This window comes from Vicia villosa, unplaced genomic scaffold (assembly GCF_029867415.1).
Source record: "Vicia villosa cultivar HV-30 ecotype Madison, WI unplaced genomic scaffold, Vvil1.0 ctg.000685F_1_1, whole genome shotgun sequence".
Classification (NCBI taxonomy): domain Eukaryota; kingdom Viridiplantae; phylum Streptophyta; class Magnoliopsida; order Fabales; family Fabaceae; genus Vicia; species Vicia villosa.
In genome coordinates, this window is record NW_026705307.1 from 809,919 (window position 1) to 826,865 (window position 16,947).

Below are 16,947 nucleotides of genomic sequence, written 5' to 3' on the forward strand. Positions count from 1 at the left end.
CTATACTGTCTAAAAAGTATAAGTGTCTACGTGTTCCCCCTGTCAGGGCAGGGATACTCAGGATGCCCTAATAGGTATGTTACACGTTTGTATGGTGATGACGAGCTCATGGCGGCGAGTAGTCATGTACGGTAAATTTTGAGGATGTTTAAGGGATCCACTCACGTGAGGTGAGAGATCCTGTAAGTGGTCGGCGCTGCTGGTTATATGCGGGTGTGGTTACTTTTGTATAATATGTGGTGATGGTTATAAACATAGTTCTCTTTTATAGTGGAGAGTATTTATGACTTAGAGTATGTCCCTTACCCATTTAAGGGATGCTGTATTTATAGAAGATTCCAATACCTAGGATTTTTACCTCTTGATTGTGGTCTTAACCGCTCCTCTCTTATTGGAGAGATTATTAACCTCTTTTCTTTTCAGAATTCGCAGGGACTTTTTCTAGCTTGATTTCCATATTGCTAGAGTCTCTTTGTGCGATTCCTCTTAACTCTTTTTAGGCGACCCACTTGGTGGACGAGGGCGCCATGGTCTAAAACTTTACCAAATATAACACTATAACACTATAGTATACAATATTTTTTAAATAAAAGCATATTTGTATTTAATTTAATAATTAACTTTCTCTAATAAACATTGTATATAATAAAAAATTTCAAAATATATATAATTTTATTTAATGATAATTTTATAAAACTCATCTATAGAATATTTAGATTTCATCCTTAAAATCTTAAAACTATAAGTTCGTGTTGGGTTAACATTTCATCGACTCTCTTAAAAATATTACAAAGGTTTTTATTTTAATTTTTTTTACCAATTTCATTATATTTTTTATTCATAAATTGTTTTAGGAAATTATTTTGAATTAAAATTATGTAGCTTTAAGTTATGATAACAACTTAATTTTTATAAATATTATAACCATCTTCTTAACAGATAAACACATATTTAATACTATAAAATCTTATTAATTTTATGCAACTAAGAAAATTAATCAAGCCTATTCATGAAACATATTTAATTTTTATTAAAAAACTAAAATATTTAGGAATTTATTTAAAAATAATAAATAAACCAGAAAATGATGTTAGCCGATAAAATTAAATAATAAAATGATTAATTTTGGTCAAAACATTTATGATAGGAAAATTTAATTCAAAATTTCTTTAAACTCATTTCTCAAAAAAATAAATTTACCATCAACAATTCAAAACACATTCATTAACAAATTTGAAAAATCATAAAAACAAATACATTTATTATTATACCCTCCAATTAGCTGAACACATGAATGGTTTTTTAGTCCCACCGACCTTTATTTGATTTAATTTATGATGGAATTCTTTCACACATTAGGATAATTATTGAAACTTTTTATCATTTAAAAAAGATGCATAATTATTGACAATTTTATCATCTCTATTGTCTTTATCCAAAAACATCCTTATCTCACACACATGTCCACCTTTTTTTTAATTAATAAATTACTAAAAAAACAAATTACAATACCTTGTGTAAATTGTAATATATAAAATTTTACTTTAAAATAAAATACAAGAATACATTATACATAGACCTTTCTTTATGCAGTAAATACAGGAATAAAAGAAAAAATATTTAAAAATATCAAAATTGTTTTTTTTTTTCTTTTCAAAAAGATATTATTATTTTGACTATTTTTTATTACAAGATTACAATCCGCAGACACTATCTCTGCGCTGCGCCTATATATTCTCTTTCATTTCTGTTATTTGTTTATTTTTTAAATAATAAAAAAAATTTATTTTAGAATTTTTTTTAATGTGATGAAATTCAAAGCCAACTAACACGCTCTTTTTCTTTTTCTTTCTCTTTCTCCGTCACAAGACTAAAAAAAACCTCTTTCTTCTCTGTCTGATTTTCTCTCCAAACCAAACCAGAGAGCGACCGGCGAGCATTACCTCGCCGGAGATTCGCCTCTATTCTCACCGGAACGATTGACTCCGTTGGAATTCATCAATTCTGATTATTTTTGCACCGTCTCTTCGGAAATGAACCTGTAAAAGCTTGAATAATTGAGGTTTTTGTTTTCAAGATATCTTTTATAGCAATGTGGAGGGAATGAGGTTTTTGTTGGACTTTACATCCTGAGATCTCTTGTTTCTGAATTCCTTGTAGACGAGATTCAGTTTTGCGTTCTCTTTTTTGTTGTTGTTGTTGTTATAATCTCGAGTTTCTAGATGAGGATTTTGCTGAATTTTGTGGTGGAACGAAGATAAGATTTTTTTTTTTTTTGGAGTTTTGTGCTGGTTTGGTTGTGTTCAAATTGAAAAGGTGCGAATTTATTTATTAGCTTCAAAATATTTATGGTTTTTCCTTCTTTTTCTCGGTGGTTTATGTTTTGAATTATTTTCTCTGATGCTACTGGTTATGGGTTTATGATCGTATAAGAGCCTCTTGATGTTTATGGTTTTGATCTGTTAATATTCAGGTTAAACCTTTATGGAATTTTGATTTTTTTTTTTATTTGTGCTTGATCTGTTGATATTTATGGCTTTTTTTGGGTGAAATTCCCTCTTCTTTTGCTTGATTTCGTGATAGAATCTAGGCGGAGCAATTGTTAGCTTCTTCTAGATATTTTTTTTGAAATAAATTTTTTTGGAGAAGGGTTTTGTGACTTTTGAATGGAAATTTTGATAATTTATAAGGATGGGTTTGTTTTGATTTTCTACATTTATTTATTTTGGTGATCAAATAGTTGAATCTATTAGGTCGTTGGTAGGTAAGAAGGTAAGAAACGTGCTTTCTTCTATTTTCTTAGTATCAACCTGTGATGTCCTTTCATTTTGGTAGTGTTTAGTTGAAGATGCAACTATATTTGTCCTACCTTTTACTCCAATCTCTTTTAATGGTGCAATGAATCTAGGAAGAGAGGCGCTTGTAGGGTTTCTTTAGTATTTTTTTCTGCTTTCCTTAATTGTTTCTGGGTATGGGTTGATGTTAGTAGAGGTCTAATATTGATGGTATTTTTTGGGTGAGAAATGATCTCATGTTTTGTTTATGCCATTGCCCACTTTTTTCATGTATTGCTGTATTTATATTTATTGTTTTGGTTCTTTCCTTTGTCAAGCAATTGATCTTGAGTATTCAACAGATGACGATGAGTAGAGCCCAGCAAAGCTAGCAAGTGAGGAGCTTTTGTGTAATCTTTCTCTTTCTATAATTTTTGGATATGCTATAGGATGCCTTTTGAAATAATGAATCAGAGGGGTGTTACTGCTTCATCTCACCTTTATGATGATGTTTCCTATGCTTCTGAGGTAATTATTATTATCCTAACTGTCTCATTTTGGTTTTATCACATTTTCTTAGAGTCTTAGACTTGAGTGTTCTTTTCCAGAAGTGTCAACCGGCTTTCTCATTCTCCTTTATTTCATATTCATAGCCTCAATGCTTTCGCCCTTCTCTAAACACATCTTGAACTTTTCATGTGCAGAAGAATATTGGATTACGGAAGCCAAAATCCATTCATGATGATTATGCACAAGGTGAGGTCAATTGATTCATGATTTATTCAAAAAGTCTATAATGTTATGTTGCTGGTTAATGGTTTACCCTGTTTCCAATTGTATACCAAATATATCAACTAATGAACTAACAAATAGTTAAGATTCAGACCTTGACCAGTGTTGAAAGCGGAAAATTGCTATCAGTTTGATTTTGGATGTGTTGATTTATTGACTCTGATTTCCATATTTTTCTGTATAGTATACCTTATCTGACACCTCTCTATTCTTGACTGAAACACAGTTTACTTTCATTTTTTGGAATTTTGAATGCATTGTTATCTCAATTACTTTGTCCAAAATCGTGGAATTTTTTTATTGCACTTAGAACAAGTAATTGTGGATGTAGCTTACTAGCATCATTTATTTCATTTTGGGGGGAGTGATGTTCTATGCTCAAATTTTGCATAAAGTAAGTTTTATGCTCAAATTTTCAGGAAAGAGTGAAATTGCAGCTTCACCTGGAAGCATTTTGCATACTTCATCAACCCTTGAAAGAAATGCAAAAACAGGCTTGCCAATGTCACAGACTAGTCTATCTGGAGAAACTTCAGAAAACCTACACTTTGGTGGACAAGCTGGCATTGTAGATGCGCTGAAGGATTCAAAAGAATCGCTGAATTATCATCCGAGATCATGGTCTGATGTGCATAGGCAGCCAGCATCTAGCTCGTACGGTTTAATTGGCAACAAGATTGTCACCAATGCAGGCCCACGTGAAAGCAGTCTATTCTCAAGCTCACTCTCCGATATGTTTAGCCAAAAGTGTAAGAATGTGTTTCATGCTTGCTAAGATAGTTGAACACACGGGTATTATCCCTTTTAATTTTCTTTAGATGCAAGTATTTGTGGTGTTAATTTGCTTTTGTATCATCATTAGCATAGCAGTATGTGTTTTACACATCAGAACTCCACCAGAAAGAAGAAACAAAGAAAATTTTTCTATTCAGTTCTGTGTTTTTAGTTGATTTCAATTTTATTCTCAGATATCACTGAGACTTAGTATTTATATGCATATCTTGGTGCAGTGAGGTTGTTGGGAAATGGTGTTCTGTCTGATCAGAACATAACTGCTGGTCTTCTTCCCGAGGAAGAACCGTACAAATCTCTTGAAGAAATTGAGGCTGACACCATAGGGGATCTCCTTCCTGATGAAGATGATCTGTTTTCCGGTGTCAATGATGAATTAGGAAGCAGTGTTCCTGCCAGAGCAAATGATGATTTTGAAGATTTGTTCAGCAGTGGTGGAGGCATGGAGTTGGAAGGTGATGAACTTCTAGTTTCAGGAAAAAGAATCAATGGCTTGGATGGAGATCCTGCTTACTTTGGGGGTTCTAATGGCAAAAGTCCTTTTGGCGAACAATCTTCTAGAACACTTTTTGTTAGAAACGTTACTAGCAATGTTGAAGACTCGGAGCTAAAGGCTCTCTTTGAGGTGAACCTTTACTTTCCATTCTTTCACGACGCTATATGCTATGTTAGAATTTAAATGAAGTCCTGTATACCGCGTGTAGTGACCTATAAGTGAGCTATTTTGTTTGTCTTTGCAGCAATATGGAGATATCCGAGCCATTTATACTGCCTCCAAGCATCGTGGCTTTGTTATGGTTTCTTATTATGACCTAAGGGCAGCACAAAATGCAATGAAAGCACTTCAAAATAGGTCATTTAATTCTAGGAAACTGGATATACATTATTCAATTCCAAAGGTATCATTTTATTTGAAAACTTCTCATGTATGCGTAGTTTGTTTTCCATTATTATCATTTACAGGATTTTTGCTGTTTCTCTTAGCATCATTCAGTTTTAGTGCTGTGTGCTTTGCTTGTTCAATTGCTCTCTGTATTCCTAATTTTTATGCTATGGTTATTGATATATCTCAACTTGATGACATGTTAGGGAAATGCTTCAGAGAAGGATATTGGCCATGGCACACTGATGATATCTGGTCTTGATCCATCTGTTTTAAAAGATGAACTAAAACATATTTTTGGGTTTTATGGAGAAATCAAAGAAGTAAGTTATAGATTGTTGGTTTTCATCCATTTTTGGTGCTTGTATCATCAGATGATATCAGCTTCTTAAATGTAATGTCTTTTATTGCAGATCTATGAATACTCAGAAATGAATCATATCAAATATATTGAATTTTATGATGTTCGAGGCGCAGAAGCTTCTCTTCGTTCATTGAATGGGATCTGCATTGCTGGGAAGCACATCAAGCTTGAACCTGGCCATCCTAAGATTGCAACATGGTGGCTATTACAACTTTTTATTTATTTTGAACTACTTTTTTTAATTAACTTTTGGAGCCCTTTTTTACCTTTTTGTCTAACTTATCTATATGTTTTAGATAAAGTCTTTATTTAGAGTAAGCATATTTATTCTTGTCACCTTAGATAGTATTCTCTCTTTCTAGTAGTTAGTGGAGTAGAGTTGTCATCAATCACCTTGATGGAAAAAAATATTACCTTTTTGTTTTATTTAACTGTTACTGATCATAACAATCCTGGAAACCCTTCTTTTGTAGTATGATGCAGCCATCTCAAAAGGGACCAGATGAACCTGATATTGGTCATAATCTCAATGACATCCTATTCTTAAGACAAAAGGGTGCGATTTTGTCTTTTACTTTTTTTTTGGAAGCTAAGATGTACTTGGTCTCACTAGACATAATTTACAGGAGTGTCTTCTGGAGTTATTGCATCTGGTGGAAGCTTGGAAAATGGATATAATCAAAGATTTCATTCTCCATCACAGCTGCCTTTGAATGCTTTTATTGATGACAAAATTTTTCACAGTATTTCCAACACCACAAGAGGGGCATCTGCTGTTCCAAGATTCCACCCTCATTCTTTGCCTGAGTATTTTGATGGCCTGGCTAATGGTAGTCCTTACAATTTGTCAAACACCATTAAAATGGCCGCCAATATTGGAACTGGATCCACAGAAGCATCTGATGGCAGGCACATTCAGGGAATGAGCTCAACTGGGAACTTAGCAGATTTTAATGCCGGCGGTAAGTTTAATATGCGATGGATATTCATACTTTGTTTGCAACAGTTTCAAAATTGCTCCAAGTCTATAGAAAATAAATTATGATATGAAGGGATGAATTTATTCAAAAGGTTAAAGTTATTGTTTTACTTTAAATGGAATCCTAGGAAATGGGAGTCTTCCCCATCACCACCAGCTTTATCATATGTGGAATGGCTCAAACTTGCGTCAGCAATCTCCATCAAATGCTGTGGTTTGGCAGAAAACACCATCTTTTGTTAATGGTGCTTGTGCTCCAGGTCTTCCACAGATGCCTAGTTTTGCCAGGTCACCGGCTCATGTTCTGAGGGCATCACATGTAGACCACCATGTTGGATCAGCACCAGTTGTTACAGGATCACCCTGGGAAAGACAACATTCTTACTTGGGAGAGTCTCCTGATGCTCCTGGTTTTAGATTGGGTTCTCTGGGAAATGCAGGTTTTCCTGGTAGCTGGCAGTTGCATCCTCCAGATCTTTCTAGCAACATGTTTTCTCATGTTCGTGGGAATGTTAACGATTTGACATCCAGTGTCGGGCAGGGTTCTCCTAAACAGTTGTCACATGTCTTCCCTGGGAGACTTCCCATGACTTCAATGTCAAAATTTGATTCCACTAATGAACGAATGAGAAACCTCTATCATCGCAGAAGTGAAGCAAACAATAACCATGCTGATAAGAAACAATTTGAACTCGACCTAGGCCGCATATTGCGCGGGGAAGACAACCGAACAACTCTTATGATAAAAAATATTCCTAACAAGTATTTCTCCCTTTCTAGTATACTTTTTTTTTTCTGCTTGCACTGTTATCTTTTCATCTTTGGTTTACAAATTGTTTATTTCACTCTTGCCCTTTTCATTTTTGATGCATTAGTTAGCCAATGTTATCTCGCTCTTTTGCTTGACAACACTTACGGGGATACACCTTTACTTTTTACATGCCTGTGCATATTTTCTTATATATATTGATTAATTGGTGTTTTCCTTAAACAGATATTACTAGGAGTTTTACTTTTTTTACTTACCTGTGGATGTGTTCTTATTTATATTGATTAATTGGTTTTTCCTTAAACATATTTTACTATGAGTTAAGCGTGCAAATTCTTTGGCACTGTTCTATTAATTTATTCTTTCCCATTTGATATTTGTATTTATTTTTTCTTATTTGATCTTTATATAAATATCTCGGCAGGTATACTTCAAAGATGCTTCTTACAGCCATAGATGAGAGTTGTCGGGGAGCTTATGATTTTCTGTATTTGCCAATTGATTTTAAGGCAAGTATTTGTTTGGTGTTGGTACTCCTTTGATAAGTGAAGCAATTGTAAATGTTTTCTAAGTCAGTTGTACAAATTGTTGCAGAACAAGTGTAATGTTGGCTATGCATTCATCAATATGATTGAGCCTGCCCAAATCGTTCCATTCCACCAGGTTATTTGAGAACTCTTGTATACCTATGAATTATAGTTATTTATTTGCCTTTGCAATATGAATTTTAAGTTCATCCGTTACTTTTTGTTCTGCGTCTGTTGATAAAACTAAATCGATAAGGAATGTTATGCAGGCTTTTAATGGGAAAAAATGGGAGAAGTTTAACAGTGAAAAGGTAGCTGTGCTTGCATATGCTCGAATTCAAGGAAAATCTGCTCTTATCGCTCATTTCCAGAATTCAAGCCTGATGAATGAAGATAAACGTTGTCGTCCTATTCTATTCCATACAGATGGTCCAAATGCTGGTGATCCGGTAAATCAGCTTAATCTTTACCTGTAATCGATATTAAATATTAGATGCCAAATTTTTACCTATACATTGAGTATGATAATGCATGCTTCCAAAAATGTTTATATGACTTGCTCACAACAACTAAAGCATTATGGTTATAACTTGAGTTGGATTTTGCCAACACTAAAACGCTATCTGGTATTTGTGGTTTTGACCTAGTTTTTCCTTGCAGGAGCCTTTCCCCTTGGGTGCCAATATTAGAGTAAGGCCCGGAAAATTACGTAATAGCATCAACGAGGAAAACCGTATTCAAGGGAATTCTTCATCTTTGGCAAGTGCTGAGGAGTTTGCTAGCGGAATAGATTCTTCACCGAGTTCTTCAAGAGACACTGACTGATTTAGCCTCAAGCACTAACAGATCAACGCTGCATACCTTGTCAACTCCATCATTGTATATTTACATTTACTTTGTGTGTGTGTGTGAGGGAGAAGAGTTGGAGCAGCCGATAGGAAAGAGGGGCTCGCAATTTTGGCCTTATAGAGGAGCCTTGAAAAAGATTTTGAAGGTTGAGGTACATAACCAGAATGAAGTCAAAGATTCTAGTATTTTATTTGTTTACCTAAATTTTTGCGAGGAACCATTCTACCATCTTACAAGTTTAGAGAGACTGGCTTAACTGAAGCTTAAAATTTTGGCTATAGCTTTGAATGCACAATTTGCAGTTCCCTTGAGATATAGTGCACATCATTGTGTATTACAAGGGTGCTTTGCTCATTTTGTTTTCATTATTGTTATTTCTGATGTTCATATGTAATTTTGTTACCTTATATTCCCCCGGCATTGTCGTCTTTATAGGAATTTTGTCTATATACTATGATTGTTGATGGAAGTTGTTTAATTGGAATTTTCATTTAGATCCGTATATTTCTATTTTGCGTATTTATTTGTGAGTTCATTTGTCTGTGATTCAGAATCTTAACCAATTCTCCATGTAAATGGTGTTCAGTTCAACATTAGCAATGGAAAATTTCTAAATGAGAGACTGAACTGAATACCATTTTTAGTATAAATGAGTTTCTTCCATGACTTACTAAAAGTCGTGTCATTTTTCTTAGACAAGGTTATGAAGATATTCTCTTTTACAAAGGGACAAAATGAACACAGTATAGCATCATTAGGAGGTTCATTTCATGACTTTGTTTATTTGCAGATTTTTTCAAGTGAAATGAATGCTTTGAAGTAAACTTATTGTGCTAGCATTTAATTCTTATGCCACTCACTGCTGTCACATTACTTAAATGAGAGGTAACGTAATGAAGTGGGCCTTATTAACGTGATAGTGACACATCGTTACCCGAGTTAAAAGTCTCAACACATGAACACATTCTACCCTGTTATATTAGTTGAGATCAAATGCATCATATTGATTTTATGAGTATTACTTAACCACCCAATGTGGTGAGAATGAACAAACTGAAAAAAATCTGAATTTGACCTTTCTATATTTTGAAAACACATGCACATAACGCTTTATAAGTGCCATCCACCTCATATTTGTCCGAGAATGGTTCTAAGATCCATCTACGGAATATTTCTCAAAAAATTACGGAGATGTATTTTTGGATTAATACTTTGTGATTCATAAGTGAATCATTTCTAAATGTTTTTAGGGGTTGTTCTGGAGATTGGAGATGCATATCTATAATTTTTTAGTGGTGATTTTGTAGATGCATTTCCAGAATAACTCTTGAAAGCATTTGGAAACTTTTGACTTGGCAGTAAATGTGTCATTTTTAAAGCCAATTATACTAAGGATATCCTAAGACCATGTTAATTATACTAATGCAATTCAAGGATGTTATATATAAATTCAAACAATACTACAAATTCAAGCATTAGTCAATTAATAAAAAAAATGTTACCGTAGTATATAATTTGTAAAGAAAATATAATTGTCAAAATACAAATAAAAATAAACTAATGTGTATATCCAACTCCTCTGTTTCTCCTCTGTAACATGTACTGCAAGGCATTCGGTGCCTCGAGTAAGATGGCTTGTACGACAGTCATACCAAAACTAACTTCCTCAAAATCTCCTCTCTCCTTGGCATCTCTCGTAATCGTCGCAATACGCTGACAGACGGACAAAAGGTCTTGGGCATAGTCATCCCTAGTATGCTCCTATTCCAATATCTTCTGATGAGTTGGTTTAGGTGGCGCTCTCACGAAATTTAGTGTCATGTAAGAATGTGACATTTGATAGAACCATTGAATGTAGCCGTGTCCAGCAACCCATATATCACTAGCTGACACGCTGTGTGCTTCATTTGGTACCAAATAATTCTAAAAATTATCGAGTATGACATCAAGGTCTCTGCGATCTACTGCCGGAGGAACAAACACGGAGGGAGGTCTTGGAATAATCTGAAGAATCCCGAATTGACGCATGATCTACTCTGGAAGAGGTGGATACATTAGGTGCACCTACAAGCCAACCATCTTGAGAAGAAGGCTATGTCATCCAAGGAACGCGTCTGACGGTGACTTTCGTACAGACAGAAGCATATGTCATATACTATAGTGCGATTAATAAACACCCAAAACGACTCTATTGCCTGATTTCCTTTGTTCTGGGTAAAGGCGCAAGCACGTAGATCCTTAGTGTAGTTATTCTCAAGTTTTCATCCGGATATGCGAGGTAAGCGAGAGATGATCCAAGCTCGAAAATAGTTCAGATAAAATATTAGTAACAAGTGGAACATAAGTGTTATGAAAATTTTAGTAACAATAAAGGTTACAAATAATTACTGTAAGCAGCGTGTAGCTTTGTGTCATTTGTCTTGTTTTTCAAAGACAAGCTTCGCCTAGTTTAAAGTACAAATAAACCAAATATGCAATCCCCCAATTGTACTCGTGATCCGCTATTAGTCGATGAAGTGTGTCAGACAGACTACATCGATGTAGGTTGCATTTTTGTCCATAAACATTATCGTGCCAACCAAGTAAATGAAGTATGATCACAATACATATTGTTTGTGAAACAAAATCTGCTCATCATCACCATTGGCTTCTATTGCTGCAGTCAGGTGGTATTTATACTGTTCTGCCAGGTATTAAAATTGGGCATGAGCGCCTCTCGTGGCATCAAACTATATTTGGTCCTCACATGTGTCAGCTCCCAAGTAGTTTACCGTTATTTCATGTGCCTTGGGTCTGTTGATCCGAGAATGGTTTAGTAATCTTCCCCTAATTGAAAGATGTAGAAGGCATGAGACATCATCGAGGGTGATGCACATATCACCATGAGGGATGTAGAAAGACGACGTCTTCTTGTGCCAACTCTTCAAAAAATTTGTCAACATGCCATGGTTAATGGTCTTGTATCTAGTGGCGCATAAACATGCTAGCCCAGAGTAACAAACTACATCTTGAAACCATGTGTCTTCATTCTGTTCCAGGTTCAAAATCTTCCTAGCATGGGTTACATATTTTATTGTTTCACGCTCCTATAAAAATACAAATAAATATACCATTAGTCGCAACTCAATTATTATGAAACAAATTTAATGTAAAAGTAAATAAACATACCTCGTCTTCCCACACATACCTAGTAATATGTTTTGCATATAGAAAACTATAAGGAACGGGAGAATCAACAACTACAGGTTTCTCCTGCTGGGCTTCAGGGGGCTACAGGAAAAGCGGGGGAAACATACCCCCTGGAAGACGACGTCGGAGACACGTGAACTGTAGATTCGACGCTTCCGAATCAAATGAAGTCGCACCAACTTATGGCCTCGGGTACACTATGCTCTCCCTACTAATGAACACAAGTTGGGATATACGACCGTGCCTCAATCTGTCATAGTTTTCAGTCATTGTACCTATAATACAAACCAAAAAAGAATATCAAAATCAAGGCAAGTAAAATTCGGAGATGCATCTCCGTAAAACAGGAAAGAGAAATTCTGGAAATGTGTATGCGTAAAAATGCGTGGTTGCAGAAAATGTAGTAAATCCCATATGATTCCAAAAACACTAAAAAAATTTGAATGCATGTGTCGCAACGCGAAAAATACCTGATCGTAAGGAACGCTTGAAATACAACAAAATCACCACCGATCTTTATTTATTCCAAAATGAAAGGGAAAATATTGATAAAACACACGAGAGAAAGAAAAATGGTTGTTGCAACCAAGAGCGGATTCGGGAGTCGGTTATTCAAGGGGAAGGTGTTAACACCCCTCACATCCGTTTTACTCAATGGAATCCATTTAGTTAGTTTTGCGAATGAGTGTTAGCATGAGAATTAACGATCTTCTAATTATTAAGTGAGGAAAGAGAAAGAAATTATTATTTTAGGTTTTGCCAAGAATTCAAAATCTTGTGCCTACGTATTACCAGGTGCAATGGGAAAATTAGAGCTTCGTAGTTCGTGGTGGCAAACCACGAATTTGTTAGTTGCTTTTAAGGAGTGACACATTAGATATTTCGACTGGTTAAATCTTTGCTCGTTGCTCGCTCTTATAGGCTAAAGTGTTTGTTTGTTTCGCATCAAATGGACCGTATCTTAGCAGTTAAACACTGCTTTTTGCTTGCTCTTGGAGGATGAAGCCTTTGTTTGTTTCGCTTCGAAATGGCTAACACACACTCATTTCTAAAAAAGGTTCTCGAAGTCGCACACTGACGGAAAAAAAGGTTTCATGAGTTGAGTTGATTTTAAACAGAGACAAGTATCTTAACAGGGAGCTCTACAACAATACCAAAATACTCGGGAAAGGAAGAGGCCTACGCCTAATCACTCTCTTTTTCATCCAAAAAGTTATTAAGAAAAGTGTGAGGCGAATATAGTCATTGTTCCTTAACAAAAGACAAGTATTCGACTAGCGAGCTCTACATCCGTGTCCTAATACTCAATGAAGGAAGAGGACTACGCCCAATCACTCCCTTTTTCATCCTCGAAAGAATGAACTACAAGTACTTTGATTAGGTGTATTTTGATTTGAAATACAAGTACTCGAACAGTATGTCCTACGATAATATCCAAGTACTCGAAGAAGGAAGAGGCCTACACCTAATCACTTCCTTTTTCATTTAATTTATTTTAGAAAAGTGTGAAGTCAAGCTTCTCTATGATGAATATATTTTGATGAAGACAAGATATCTTAGTGACAAGAAGGCAAAGATGAACTTCAAAGATAAAGCATCATGTTCAAATTCAAGCAATTACATTTCAAAGTTAAAGCATCATGATTCAAGACTTTGGATTCAAGACTTTGGATTCAAGTTATTGCATTCCAAGAAGGTATAATGATAATATTTGTCTTCACTAAAGTCTTAGATGCTCAAGTTCTCAAAATTATCATGCATAAAAAATCTTTGATTCAAATGCATTAAAAGCTTTTTTTTTATCATGCATTGGAAAATTTATTTCTTTGTTTGAACTATGTTAAGTCACTTTCAAATATATTACTTTCAAATAATATATATATATATATATATATATATATATATATATATATATATATATATATATATATATATATATATATATATATATATATATATATATATATATATATATATATATATATATATATATATATATATATATAGACTTGGATAAATCAATAGATGTTGTATAAGGTTGGTTCAAATAATTAGACAATTTTTTTAATTTTTCAAATTTTTTAAACATTCAAATTTTGATAAATTGTGACATTTTAACCGGCCGTAACAACACAAAAACCACCACAATTTATAACGTTCTGAAATAGTATTTTTAAATTTGAAATTTCAAAATTGCTGCAAATTTGTTAAGTCAAGTGACCGTTTTAAGTGACTTAACAAGTCCTGTAGGAATTTGAATAAATAATAATTTTTTTAACACCTTTTCATGCACTCTTCATGAAACCTTTTCATTTTAACTTGACATTGTTCATGTTATTTTTTCGATGATTTTACCATGTTTCATAGAGGTATTATGCACTTATAAATACATGAAGTTTCAAATTCAAAATCACCTCTTCCAATAAAAAACTTAGAATTTTCATAATTCACTTTTCTAGTTTTCTACTTTTATTCAAGATATTTTCTACATATTTTCACATCATCCAAACCAGAAAACACTTGAGCAATCTAACACCTTAGTACTTGTGAATTATTATCATTGGAAAGGAAGATCAATTACATTGATATATCACTTAGAGTGATAATTACTACAAACTTATCTATTCAAAATAATTTCCAGATTTGGTTGTATTCCTTGTTTTTCAGGATTGTTGGAAACAAGAGAGTAGAAAGGAAAGAGTTATTTTCTTGTTCTACTTGTTTGGTTGTACCTTGCTATCTAGGATTGTTGGAAGCAAGATGTTGAAAGTGAGATGATTGTTCTCATTTCAACTTGATTGATCCAAGAGGATTGTTCTTGGTGGTTTCGTTGTTAGAAGATTGTAGGAGAAGTATTGAGTTTAGACGTACAAATATCTAACAATAATGAAATCTCTTTTGTTTTGAAAAGGGACCGGAGTACTCTTGGACCGTGAGGGGAACCAAGATACATCCTTGTGTTTTTTAATTTTCAACATTTACCGCTTTCATCACAAATCATAAACCATTAAAAAAAACACATTTATAAACTCTTGCACCAAACTAGAAAAATAAGAACAAATATTCTAAAATCGGATAAATTTTCAAAGTCCTAATTCACCCCCCTCTTAGGTGCACTCTTGAACTTACAAAAAAGATTTTGAAAAGTCCTAATTTTAATTTAAAAAAAAAACTAACAATATACAAGTATTAGCTTTGTCAATAAAAGTAATGACAAAAAAAATGCAAATTGTAAAGCATCAAACACAAATCCGGCCGGAAAAAAAAAACAAATCCCTTAAACCCAAATTTGAAATTTAATTTTTGCAAAAGTTTTATTTTGGTAATTAAAATAAGCCATACATTTATAAATGGTTTGTTATCTTACCTTGGGGTAAAAGATGTCATTGGTTGCGGATAAGCTTGTAAAAATCACAAGATCATATTTAGTTAAGGTTCGTAGGCATTACCTTCAAAAGCTCAAAGTTTATAGTCAAAATCTCAAGAAGACGTCTTGGGGACAAGACTATGCCAACGTTTGTATAAATCTCAGGTGCAATTTCTATAACTCTATCATTTTAATTTCCGCAATTTACTTTCAATATATTTCCGCTGCTAATTACTCAACCAAAATTAGTAATACGATCTTAATCGAGAAAGGTACAAAATTAATCACGAATTTTAAATATCAATTCACCCCATTCTTATGCTTGAAGTCACTTTTTCAACAGATACTAGATGTTGAGGGAGATCCACCTAGGCTATCTCATCGAGATATATTGGAAGAGGATCTGGGGTAGACCATGTCGTTGATGTCTTGCCCATTTGTTAGCATATTGTAGCCATTGAGAGAGAGCATAGAGAGAGGGGAGTTTGAGGAGGCGAGTCCTAGGATGGCCACCGTACATGCTATGATAGCTAAGGCACATAATGCCATGCGATACAGGAGGCAGGGAAGGAACTTGAGGATAACCAATAGTTCACTTTTACTTTTATTTTGATGATATTTGTATTATGGTTTGTGTTCTGAACCGACCCAATCTTTAGAATTAGCCCAATCCACTCCTATTTATAGATCCGACCCAATAAGCATTGGTCCACACACTCAGGCAAACAAAGGATATATTTTTCTCTCTTGCCCATCTATTGAGCACAGATGAACGACAGTCTTATCACAATAATGGATCATCTGAGCACGCTAACTCTTCCGTCCTCGCCAACGACTAATTCACTTTGCCCAGATGGACGAAGACTATTCTAACCGTCACCTATATTTTGGACCCTGGAATCGCGCCCAACCCAAAAGATAGCGTGACCTAGTCACACGCTCAAGAGAATATTATAAATATCCCTCTCCATATAAAGGGCAAGATATGGAAAACTTTATCTCAAATCTATACTTTCCATTGTACCTTTGCTCTTGTCCTTACTTTGGCATCAGAGTGCCTTGCAGGTACAACTCCCTTTTTCTCAACCGTCACCAAAAATTACGCTGTTGTTGCTGGCCCACCTATTCTGACTCTTCAAGATCAGTTTATAATTTGTCGACACTGATGTTCGATTGTGGATTTTAATTGAATTAATATATGGGTTTTTAATTGAATTACATTAGTGAATGATTTAATTGAATAACAATTATGTATACTTGTAATAAATGGCCTAAAATATAAGGTTTCTTAAAAAATGTCAAATATATAACAAACTTACTACCTAGGGTGGAAACTAACTGTCTTTAGGGTTAGTCTAGAAGTATACTTTCAAATTATATCTTGAATTGTAAAATAAGCACACTATCATGAGTTCAAAATGTGTCCAGAGGTTATTATAAAAGTGCAGATACTGACTCACCCTTCCATTAGTATGAAGATACACTTTTAGACTAAATTTGGCAAAATAGGGGTGGGTGGTTTACTTACAAAGGTATGTGGTTTATTTGGAATGTGCATGGAAGTATACTTTCAAAATTGAGAATGATTATTTTGGGTTTTACAAAAGGTGACTCTTCACTATTAAGGATTTGAAGAGCAAACCCCAATAAGTATAGTGTCAC

At 34.2% G+C, this 16,947-nt stretch overlaps 1 protein-coding gene across 3 annotated transcripts; it reads left to right on the plus strand.

The window, feature by feature from the left end:
* The first annotated feature begins 1,802 nt into the window (after positions 1-1,802).
* LOC131630488 (protein MEI2-like 1) lies at positions 1,803-9,231 on the plus strand. 3 transcript variants are annotated; one of them, XM_058901260.1, is made up of 15 exons: positions 1,803-2,316; positions 3,137-3,302; positions 3,479-3,530; positions 3,986-4,315; positions 4,577-4,983; positions 5,099-5,257; positions 5,448-5,564; positions 5,655-5,803; positions 6,079-6,161; positions 6,232-6,567; positions 6,713-7,346; positions 7,778-7,862; positions 7,948-8,016; positions 8,150-8,329; positions 8,541-9,231. In XM_058901260.1, exons 2-15 carry the CDS (start codon positions 3,225-3,227, stop codon positions 8,703-8,705), a joined length of 2,844 nt encoding a protein of 947 aa, XP_058757243.1. In that variant the 5' UTR covers positions 1,803-2,316; positions 3,137-3,224; the 3' UTR covers positions 8,706-9,231. The 3 variants fall into 3 exon arrangements, with proteins under 3 accessions (XP_058757243.1, XP_058757245.1, XP_058757246.1); XM_058901262.1 differs by having other exon boundaries at positions 1,803-2,108; XM_058901263.1 differs by having other exon boundaries at positions 1,803-2,062.
* The last annotated feature ends 7,716 nt before the right edge of the window (positions 9,232-16,947 follow it).

Bases quoted from the DNA above. Each gene is read 5' to 3' on its own strand.
- LOC131630488 (XM_058901260.1), top strand. From the start codon at position 3,225: ATGCCTTTTGAAATAATGAATCAGAGGGGTGTTACTGCTTCATCTCAC. The intron at 5,258-5,447 runs GTATCATTTTAT...ATGACATGTTAG, and splicing joins TACATTATTCAATTCCAAAG to GGAAATGCTTCAGAGAAGGA. The intron at 7,347-7,777 runs GTATTTCTCCCT...ATATCTCGGCAG, and splicing joins ATAAAAAATATTCCTAACAA to GTATACTTCAAAGATGCTTC.